Here is a 12,441-nt window from a genome sequence, read left to right as displayed (position 1 = left end):
TGTTCCATGATTTTTGCATGTGTGTTTGTAATTTCTATTGCAGAAGATGGTAAATAGCAGGTCTGTTTAATTTTTTGCAATTTGTAATATGATGGAAATAAGAAACTGTTTTTTTTGTCTGTCAACTTCCTTAAGTATAAACATTGTGCTTTAGTTAAATCTAAATCAACAAACATGTTGAGTGGTTCTTCATCTGTCAGTAAAACATTTGTGTTTTCCATAAAACTCAAGACAGAGATCTTTTTTCCTTTTTCAGCAATCCTTAATGCTTCCACAAGCTTTGCTTTTGTTTCTTCTTCTACTGAGCAGAATGCGTGAAGATATGCATTAAAGATACACTCAAATCCAATTTCCTTAACTAATGTGGAATTTTTTTTTTTACTGGTCTCTGACAAATCTCCATGAGACATGCAAGGTCTTCCACATTTTTCAAATGATGTAGATGGCTTGGGGTCTGTTATTGTGCTTTTCTATTATTTCAGTAAAAATACACTATAATCAAAATCTAATGTTTTTCAAATGATGTAGATGGCTTGGAGTCTGTTATTGCGCTTTTCTGTTATTTCAGTAAAAATACACTATAATCAAAATCTAACCAATTACTGTTGTTAGATAAAAAAGCTTCCACTTTCCGTGAAGCGCCCACCATTTATTAAACAAAGTAATAATGTGCCTTTAAATATTACTAATGATGAAACACAAGCTATTCAGAGAAACTTGATAATTTTCTTTTAAAATTATTGATAGTGTCTCAATTAACCTTCCTCCATCAATATAGGAAGGTAGCAGTTTACGTTTCAAACACTTAAAAGTTGTCATTTTAAAAAGTAACCAAAGTATTTAATTTCTACTGTAAATTTGTAGCAGTGATATAAATTTTTCAACTCTATATATTATATTTTAAACGATGCAGTGTTCAAAAATTGCTGATAGCATTTTCACCACAAAATGCAAAAATAATAGAATGCACGTCCATCAAAATTAATTCTCAATAAAAAATTGACAAAAAAACTTACGCAAAACTATTGTTATAAATAGATATAGTCTAAAAGCACAATAAAAAGTGGTTTTCTGTTTTCTGACTTTTTTCACTTTTTTTCTATAATTTTGGAAACCGCATGTATCCGCACCTGATTATTAATAAATCATTTGTATAGACACCTAAGCTACAAATCAATTATAAAAATTAAGCGTGGGGAAGCATGGGTGACTGCCAAAAATATTGGTGAACTTTAAGATTTTTTATTTTATAGCTCAATTTATAGTTCAATTAATTATTAGTAAACAAAACTATATAATTAAAAATGAACTTGCTCTAAAATCTCCATAACATGATGCTTTCAAAAATGTATAACACTTTATACTTATTCATAAAAAGTTTTATAGAAAATAACTTTTAAAGTTATAAAGCAAATAAATTTCACTTAAACATTTACAAAAATATGAAACAGTTGGGCTTCAAAATTATCTTTTTACATAAAATTAGCTAAAACTTCTACATTATACATTATAGTAAAGGTTAATTATTAAACTATTAAAAAAAACATAATTTCAGTAGAGAAATCGAAATTTGAGTAAAAAACATTTATGGTACATTTTTGAAGTACTATTTTCAACAGTAAGACCCCCTCATGTCTTCTTATAAAACATGCAAAGACCCGTGGCCAAGTTGTCAAAACAAAGTACTATATGCATGATCATATAAAGGGTGATCATGTGAAGGCCTGTACATACATACATACATATATATACATACATACATACATACATACATACATACATACATACATACATACATACATACATACATACATACATTGAGCTTAAATATAAAAAATAAATATAAAAATAAATTTAGAAAAAAAGCAAACAAACTTTTTATAATCAAACAATCTGCTATCCCAAAGATCATGATACCCACGCTCGTTGTCATGGAAAAAGCATCCATTTGTTCCATCAAACTTATTTAATCCATCTAAAACATTTTTACAAGCATGACTATGCACAACATCCAATAACACTGCAATACCCATACCATGAGCTTCATCTATAAGTTCTTTTAGTTCATCTGGGGTTCCATAGCGACTAAAAATTGTATATATAAATATAAATATATATATATATATATATATATATATATATATATATATATATATATATATATATATATATGCAAACCAAAAAAGGTTAAAGTCAGCAATAAATAGACAACCTTATTTTTTCTAATTCCAAGTGTCATATATATATATATATATATATATATATATATATATATATATATATATATATATATATATATATATATATATATATATATATATATAGCACTTTTGATATGTTACAGCGCTTTTGATATGTTGAGTCTTTATGAGTCATAATTTCTATTCAAGAGTTACTTTCTTTTCTTACTTTTATTTTCTATTTTACTTATATTTTACTTATGTAAACAAACATCTAGAGCATTTAAAATAAAATATCCCTTTAATATTGCATAACTATACAATAATAATTGAAAAAAAAGCAAAAGCAAAATAATGATTATTTATTACAACGTTTTTGTGAGCGCCTTTAAGGTAAAAAAAAAATCATTATTAAAGACCTTTTTTTCAATGTTTTGGTATAATTATATTTAAATAAACTTAATATGTTCATTTTAACCACTTAACGAATTTGCTCGACATATGTCGAGCAAACTTTTTTAGCCAAAAAAAATTTGCTCGAGATATGTCGAGCATTACCAAAAATTGGTATACTTTGAGAGCTAGCTCGCTATATGTCGAGCAAAGCTTCTGATTGGTTATTATGATATCTGATGCGCTTCCTGTACGATAAACTCTTCTTTTTATGACTGCCACGCGCCAGTGTTTACACATGGACGGTTGGAAGTGCATTGCATTGTTTTCGTGACTTTTTTTTAAGTGATTGATAATTTTGCATGAATTATCTGTTGCGTAACCTGCATTGTTGAATTATTTGTGCCCATTTTTTGTGTTACTTATAAATATGATGGATTCCGACAGTGACGAAGGAAGTTTATTGGGCGATACCGACTCAGTTCATGTTAGTTCGTCTGACGATGAGAGGAGTGATTCCAGTGACAGTGAAGGTTTCTCAGACGATGATTCTGAAGAAGATGAGCCTACGCTTGCAGACGTGCGTGCATGGCAAATTGAACCTCAACCAACGATACCTCATCCTAGGTTTCCATTTGTTTTCGGCAACCAAAATATTCCTGCTGATGGAAATGCATTAGACTTTTTGAATTTATATTTTGACGATGAACTAATCAATATTATTGTCACTGAAACAAATCGGTATGCATTGCAGAAAGGCGATAGAGATTTTCCTAATACCAATGCAAGGGAGATTCGTGTATTTCTCGCACTCGTAATGTTGCAAGGCTTGGTAGTAAAGTCTTGTCATTGGCTTTACTGGTCAAAAAAACCTCTCTTAGACACTCCATTTTTTAGAGAGTGCATGCCTCTCAAAAGGTTCAAGGCACTAAAAAAATATTTGCACTTTGCAAATAGTGAAGACTACAATCCTGAAACTCACCCCCAACCAAAATTGAACAAAATTTACCCTATTTACCAGCTTCTCAGCAATAAATTCAAAACATTGTATAAGCTGGATCGTGACGTGACCATCGACGAAAGTCTAATGCTTTATAAAGGTAGACTCGGTTGGGTGCAATACATCCCTCTGAAACGTGCAAGATTTGGAATTAAATTTTATATGTTATGCGAGTCTTCAACTGGATACGTTTGGTCTACTATTATTTATACGGGCAAAGGAACACAAATGGATGAAAAGTATAAAGATCTTCCTGCAGTTTCATCAAAAATTGTGATGTCTATAATGGACCCGCTACTCAACAAAGGTCATTGTTTGACAACTGACAATTTTTATACTTCGCCTGCACTTGCTGAATTATTGATAAATAATAGAACTGACACATATGGAACCGTCAAGCAAAATAGAAAAGATATGCCCCCTCAAATAAATTCAAAGAAGTTGAAGAAAGGAGAGACTATTGCATTTCGCCGTGGAAAAGTTCTGACCATGAAGTGGAAGGATAAGAGGGACGTCACTTTACTTTCCACTGTTCATTCTTCGGAAATGGTTCAATGTCAACGAGGGCGCGTAGCTACCAGTATTCCCAGAATTGTAAAGGATTACAATGATACGATGGGAGGGGTCGATCAAGTAGATCAGTCATTATCTAGCTACCCCATCATGAGGAAAAGGGGAAAAAAATATTACCAAAAAATTTTTTTTCATCTTCTTGAATTTGCAGTATGGAATTCTTATATATTATATAAGCAAGCTGGACATACTAAAAAACCGTTGGACTTTCGAATGGATCTTATTGATCTTCTTGTATCCACGTATAAAGACAATTCAGTGAAGAGCAAAGGTCGTCCTAGCACAACTCCCTCTCCCCTTCGCCTCTCTGGTCGTCATTTTCTGGATTATGTTCCCCCAACAGAAAAGAAAGATAAACCGATGAGATACTGTGCTGTTTGTTCACAAAAGAGAAATGCGCTAGGAAAAAAAGTTCGAAGAGAATCAAGATACCAGTGCTCAGAGTGCAATGTTGGTTTGTGCGTCGTTCCATGTTTTCGTGAGTATCACACAAAAGTTGACCTTACGTAAGTCTGCAAAAACTTATTTTCTGAACTAAAGCCTTATATTATATATATAAAGCGTAATTATATATTGAAAGTCTTATATTATTTTTATTGTGTTACTAAGGAAAGAAAAGGAATAAGTTTCAGTTTCATGTCGTATTGGGTTTTATAAAATTGTTTTGAAAATTTTATAAGTGCCTGCAATTTCATTATAATCTCAAGTAGTTTTCTATTATTTCAATGTTCATAAATTTATAGAATGCCTTATTTTATTCTTATTATTTATAAATACGTGAAAGTTTCTTGTAATAAAACTACTTTTACAGTTAAAAATTTGAAATTTTTGTATGCGTGATTTTGCCTAGTCTCTACAATTTTACAGTGCCATAAATGTACATTTACGAAAGTTTATGTAATGTTATATAATTAGAGTTTTTAATAAAATCATAAATTTATAAATTTATTGAAATCAACTTTATATTTTATTGTTTAGAAATAGAGGAAATTAAGTTTGCAACTAGGTTCACTTCAATTTTTCAAGAATTTTGCAAGAATTTTATGCAATATTGCAATGCTCGACATATGTCGAGCAAGTTTTCAAAGGTCAAAGAAGAAAATTATTAAAATATATTAAAATTTATTAATTATTATTATTTTCCTTTTTTGCATGGTTAAAACAGTAAAATCAATTAAAAAAAAAAATAGATTTGTTTTTGACACACTTTTGAAAATTAATAGGTTCGTTAAGTGGTTAAACCAAAAGAATTTCATTATAAACCATATCAGAAAAAACTGTAAAAAAAAAACAACAACAAAGCACTATAGAGCTTTGATAGTTTTTAAAAAGCTATTAAAATTTTAAGTTCTATATTTTCAATTTTTCAATGAGGGGTATATAGATTCTATCTGTTGACCAGCCTAGCACTCCTTCTTTACCTATTAAGCTGACGTAGATGTATTAATAATACATTGTTTCCAGTTTAAAATGTTAAATGCTGGGTCTTTGGACTCACAGCATGGTTTTTGCTTGTGTCTTTGTATTTATGACTAGGCAACTCATTCTATTATTTCCTAATGACAATACAGCACTAAAACTCAGTTTTATGGTTTTGAGACCAGCTGATGGTCAAGTTTCCTAAACTCTGTGGTAGCTCTCAGAGAGACTGATTCCATCAACAACTGTAAGAGTACTAACAGTGCCATGTTACACATGGATGGTGTTTGTCAGGTAAGAATTTACCCATTTGTAGAAACTAGGTTTGAATCCACAGACTATTATTTTATGTGCTTTCATTTAGCACCACTTCACTCTATCGCATTTCTCTTTGTTCTCTATTGCTCTCTCCTTTATCTCAAGACTGCACTCTTTTCGATATTATTTCTGATCAAATTGACCAAGCCCTCTCTCTTTATCCTTCAGCCAATATTGTTGTTGTTGGTGACTTAAATACTCATCATACTGAATAGCTTGGCTCTAGTGTCAGTGATTCTGCAGGTGTTATGGCCCACAACTTTTGCCTTTCTCAATCTCTAACACAAATAGTCAACTTTCCAACATGCTTTCTAGACAATCCAAATCATTTATCTTCTTTACTCAACTTGTGTCTTGTTTCTTATCTTAGTCAGTGCTCAGTTTTTTCACATTCATCCTTAGGTGTTTCTGATCACGGTTTGATCTCTCTAAAACTATTATCTCATTTTTTTTCATATCAGAATCCCCTTATCATCATACCTCTTATAATTACCTTAAAGCTGACTGGGACTCATTCCGTTGATTTCTTCGTGATGGCCCTTGAGAAGAAATCTTTCAATTTCCTGCTGACAAATGTGCTTCTTAGATAACTTCTTGGGTTCAGGCTGGCATGGAATCCCTTTCAATAATTCCATGTCAAGACTCATTGTTCTCCATGGTTGTTCTCTCATTGTGCTGCTGCAATTTTCAATTGTAACCATTACTCTCATATCTATCAGTAAAACAATTCTCTAGAAAACATGTCTGTTTTGCTTTGTCAAATGCCAAAGCCCGCTCTTCTCAGGTCACAAAGTCCCAAATTTCATCTCAAAAAATAGGCTCCACAGACTTTTATAGAATTTTTAACAATAACTATAATAAGGGCAAATCTGTTATTCCACCTCTCATATATGGTTCAGATTTTGCCACCTCACCTAAAGACAAAGCTGAATTATTTGCTAAGAACTTCTCATCAATATCAACTCTTGATTCCACTAGTCGTGTTCTACCTGATATAGCCAACAAGCAGGTTAATCCATTGCTTGATGTTCATATCACTCCAGCTTCTGTATCTAAAGTGATTTCTTCCTTGTGATTTGTGCTTCCTACAGCATGTAGTGCGGACAACATACATGTTATAGTCTTGCAGAAGTGCTCTGCGGAGCTGTCATCTATACATTCAAACTATTTAACAAGAGTTTATCAGCATCCATTAAAGCATCATTCTAGAGCAGCATCTGTTATCCCTATTTTCAAAAATTCTGGAAAGTGACCTGACTTATCTAATTATCACCTCATTAGTCTTCTTACTATCCTAAGCAAGGTGTTTGAATCTATAATTAACAAAACCTGCAAAAATGCTGATTGCCAGCATAAGCACTACCAGCGCAGGTGGCTCGCATCACCTGCCAAGTCTGTTTTAGACAGGTGTTTCACTGCTTGTGCACTCATTTACTCCTGCTGAGGCCTGTAAACATATGTATGTATGTATGTATGTATGTATGTATGTATGTATGTATGTATGTATGCATGCATGTATGTATGCATGTATCTATATTTATATACACGCCCATACTATATGCGCACGCGCTAATGCACACATGCATAATATAAACTATTACTATTATATTACATTAATATTATAAATATTAGCTTAAAAGTATAATTAAATTTACAACAAAATAAAAAACGAAGCAAAAACAATGTTATTTTAACCTGGATGGTGCAAAGAAACTTGTAACTTGGTATCCAAATGATGCATAATAGGCATGTTCCATAATTGCCATTAGCTGAATTGTATTGTAGCCTAAATAGAACTACATACTACTTATTTAGATTTCATATATTTTTAGATAGAAATTATGCATAGGAACTTTAATAATTCATTATTTAGAAAATAAGACCAATCCATGATGAAATTTTTATACACAATATAAAGTTGGTAGAGAAAAGGCTATACATATATAATTATAAGTAACTAGTTTGTTAAATTTAGTAGCCAGCTGACTTTTTTAGTTGCCTGTTGCTATTTTTTTAAAATTTTTTTGCATTCTGCAAATTTCTTGCATATTCTAGTTATTTTGTCGTTATAGGGCAAAGACTAGAGAGCCTATATACTCAAAGAGTTATAGGGCTAGAAAAGACTAGAGAGCCTATATACTCAAAGAGTTATAGGGCTAGAAAAGACTAGAGAGCCTATATACTCAAAGAGTTATAGGGCTAGAAAAGACTAGAGAGCCTATATACTCAAAGAGTTATAGGGCTAGAAAAGACTAGAGAGCCTATATACTCAAAGAGTTATAGGGCTAGAAAAGACTAGAGAGCCTATATACTCAAAGAGTTATAGGGCTAGAAAAGACTAGAGAGCCTATATACTCAAAGAGGGGACGTATGTGTGATCGTTTTTGATTGGATGTTTGATTTTTACGGTTTTTAACGCCATGTTTTTGCCAAAATGAAAAACTAACTGCGAGTGAACTTGCTACTAAATTTTTGTTAAATATTTGTAAAAGTTTATGAAAACTAATGTGAATGTAATAAAAGTTCATGAAAAATTGAATTTGCTATAATTCTTGATGAAATGTCAATAACTGAAAGTGTTAACTATGATACATATCAAGCCAATACTATGGAATTGTTAGATTACCTTAACTTAATGGCCAAACTAACCATACTTTAGTTTTTATGCTTAGAGGAATATCTACAAGATAATAAACTGTATCATATCATTAGAGTGAAAGTTCTGTTTATAAAGGTGCAAATAACCAGTCAAAGACCTTTTAGCATAAGTTGTACTTAAAGTTATAATTTTTCGAGTTTAAATAAACATCTATGTGACTCAAGTTGTTCTATTGATTTTTTAGCAAATATGCTACATTTATCGAAGAATACAAGAACATCTCTCTTTTGTAACAAAACCTTCATAATTACAGCTGGAATTTAAAAATGTATATACTTCTATCATTAGTTATAGATTCAAATGTCCTGCACAAACTTGTGTTAAATATGGATTTAAAGTTTACTTATAAACTAGCATCTTGATGAAAATCATTCCAACAAAACAAAAGTATCAAAAGTATTATACTGTAATAAATCATAATGAGTAGTGGATTAAAACTTATTGCAAATAAAAAAAAAGATGATTCTATACTCACAATTGCTTGATTTAAATGAATTATCGATAAATGATTTACACTTATGACATCACAAAACCCTAATATGACTTAGTATAAAAAATTACTAAATGTACAACAAAACAAAAGTTTTTTTCAATGAAATTAAAGAGGTACTATGTGGATTACATGTATTGAGCCAAAGTAGAAAATTAAGGTGGTAACTTATTCCATCTGGTGTTATTTTGTCAATAACCAAATGTTGCAAATTAAGTTTCTTTTTGAAAAAAAAACTTTTAATATGAAATTGCTATTTACCCACAATTACTAAAAAAACATTTATAACTGGTACGTTTACAAAACAAATAATTTCTACAGCTTTTTAATACAAAAATGACTTGAGTTTTCTTAAAAAACTCTTTAAAAAATTGTCAAAGCGCAGTTACGATACCATAGTATGATGACTATCAATTCTAATTGTATTTTCTTGACTTAACAGTAAGGTGCACAATCCAAAAAAAAAAGAGCACATAGTTTTACTCAAAGATTTGGAATAAATGTCAAGTTTAATCTTGAGTAATGCTGAGCAAAACTGTTTTTTTATAATGCAGGATATGTACAACTTCTAGAGTTAAAGAAATTTAAACAATTTTTCTAATTTGTTTTGAATCTCAATTTTTTAAGAATAGAGTAATAAATATAGTATACAATATTTGTTACATACAAAGAGCACATTATGGGAAGTTTATTTGTTGTTAATAAAACAAACTTAGTATTTTTTTTAGTGGAATTAATATTAAGATCATTTTAGTCATAACTTTTTTCCTAAAAGAATTGTAATTCTATACTTAAAGAGAAAGTCAATTGATGAACAAATTAAGACTGATGAACAAATTAAAAGTTTAGCTTTTATCCTAATTCTCATTAATTTTAATCGAAGCTTGAAAACAGGTTTAAAAAATTCAGACCTGAAATATTTAGCCTTAAGAAGAAGAAAAAAAGTTAAAAAAATTATTTTGAAATTGGCAGCAAGATAACATCAATGCATGCATTGGCTTTGAAAGTTTTGTTTCAACTAAAACTAATTAATAAAAAAAATCGTAAAACTTTTATCAGGTCTGAACTTTTGCAATTTTTGACTTTTGTAAGTAATTTTTTGATGGTTTGTTTTAAAGAATTAACTTATTTGCCAAAGAAATTTTTGTTAACAAATAATTTTAATAAAAAAACTGCAAAAAAAACATAAAATATTTAAATTTTCAAAACAATATTTCGTTTAAAATTTTAAAGTGTTTTACAATTGTTTTTAATCATTTATGTCACATGCTTATTTGCTAAAAATATGGCCGCCATTTTCCATATGTCCGCTCTCTGAGTATATAGGCTCTCTAGTCTAGACTAGAAATAATTTGCATAAAAAAAGTAATATTGTAAACTATTGAGAACATTCACTTTTCTACTTTCAGATAAAGTACATGCCAATATATACGCCATTAGGATTTTCACCTGAATTGAGTGCTTATTTTATCAAAAAAATATGCATTCTTTTTTACAACAATAAAGTATTGACAAATATAAAAAAATCATTTTATAAATACTTTAAAAACTCTTTGCTAATGTGTTGTAATGAATGTGTTGTAATTATTTAATGTGCTGTAATTCTTTGCTAATGTGTTGTAATTATTAGAATCTTATTTGTTACAGGAGCCAAAAAAACTTTTTAAAAATTTTTAAAGTATCACATTGTAACTTAATTTAATTTTAAGTGCTAATATTTTCTGAATAGATATCACATAAACAATGTTAAAAGATAATTTAAATATTCCAAAAAAAATAAAGTTTTTGCCTAATTGAACTCTTTCAACGTTGATATTTTACAACAAAGTTTTTGCTTAGGGATTGTCCATAAATTATGCAACGCTAAACTTTTTTTTTTTTTTTATTCTGATCCACTCCACTTTTCTTTTTTTTTATTCTGATTCACCACTTAAGTTGGGAGTTACTAGAAAAAAAGAATAATTATAGAGCAAGGAAACGGTTGACAAAGACTTAAAAAGTTGAAGGTAGATGAATCAGGAAAACATGAAAATGAGTTCCAAAGGGTTGAAGTGCGGGGAAATAAACTATATGAATCAAAGATTTTATAGCATACAAGGATGGATACAGTAAAAGAATGAGACCTTGTTGAATGACTTATTGAAAAAAATATAAGTAGAAGATCATTTGCTCTTTTGCATGGTGGTTTTCATTGAACTTAAAGCGCTATTTTAATTTTTGGTTTAATTAAAGACTCTGCGAGGGAGAAATTTGAATTTTATTTTTTTGTCTGTTAGTTAAGTTTAGTGTTGCATAACTTATGGACAATCCCTTAACTGAACGCTTTTTGACACAAAAAAAGTGAGCTGTGCAATGGTTCTAAACAAGACCTATATTTTTTGGGGGGCAAATTTAATTCTATTACTTTATCTCTAAATCCTTAAATAAATTTTGTAAAAAAATAAAATAGTATTTTTGTTTAAACAATAAAACTTTTTAGTTTTTATTTAGAAAGTATTTTACCAAATACATTTAAATGCTCATACATTTTTCTTATGTTCTAATTAATAATAGAAAACATGGAGAACAAACTTTGACACAGTGACTTTAAAAATATAGTTTTATTATTATTTTAGATAGTTAATTTTCTTTTTATAAAATTGTAGAATTTAAAAACAAAACAAAAAAAAACAAGAAGATCTCAAAGGTTGCTTCAAATGCTCAGTTTTTTGTAGTAGTTAAATTTTATAGACTTGTTTGATTTAATTGTCAATCCGCGACAAAGTTTTTTAAACAATTTCATAGGGTAAAGATCTGGTGATCAAGGGCACCAAAGCAACAAATTGATATTTGTTGTGTTGAACCAGTGCATTGAAAGGAAGCAAAAGGGCTTAGGATAAACATGAATAAGACCTTTTGTCTTATTCATGTTTATCATAAACCCTTTTGTTTCCTTTCAATATGCATTGTCTTAGAGAAACAATTGAATCAGGTTATAAGAGACATCAAGAGCAAGAGTAAGTCATGCCGAGGCCATGTTCAAAAATTTATCTTTACTTCAGACAGCAGGAGGCCCTTCATTAAAGATCAAAGAAAAGTTATGCACCATATGCATCCAGTGTTATAATATATGGCATGGAAAAAAGGCAATGAAGGTTGATAATAAATCTTAAAGACGATGATTAAATGGATGTGTGGTATGACTCAAAACATATGAAAAGCAAAGAGCATAGACAGATTAGGAATAATTAGTGTATTTGATTAAGTGAATCAGAGAAAGTTAAGATGGCTTGGGCATATAGAGGGTAAAGTGGCAGATGATTGAGTATCACAGTATCTAGAGAGAACAGTTTCAGGAGAAAAGGCTAAAGGAAAACTCGAAGAAAGTGTGCTACAAATGATGTTAATAATAATAATAATAATAAGTTAA

At 29.9% G+C, this 12,441-nt stretch overlaps 1 protein-coding gene across 1 annotated transcript in view; it reads right to left on the bottom strand.

Annotated features, from left to right (window-relative positions):
- LOC136071945 (1,4-alpha-glucan-branching enzyme-like) overlaps positions 1–12,441 on the bottom strand; it is a 68,634-nt gene that overhangs the window by 43,122 nt on the left and 13,071 nt on the right. The window contains exons 5-6 of the mRNA XM_065797853.1: positions 7,579–7,669; positions 1,876–2,085 (exon numbers count right to left, since the gene is read on the bottom strand). Coding sequence (XP_065653925.1) covers positions 1,876–2,085; positions 7,579–7,669 — 301 coding nt within the window. The remainder of the gene's footprint in view (positions 1–1,875; positions 2,086–7,578; positions 7,670–12,441) is intronic.

This window comes from Hydra vulgaris, chromosome 05 (genome assembly GCF_038396675.1).
Source record: "Hydra vulgaris chromosome 05, alternate assembly HydraT2T_AEP".
Taxonomy (NCBI): Eukaryota; Metazoa; Cnidaria; class Hydrozoa; order Anthoathecata; family Hydridae; genus Hydra; species Hydra vulgaris.
Note: the sequence above shows the minus strand (reverse complement) of the source record. Positions and strands in the feature narration are given on the sequence as shown.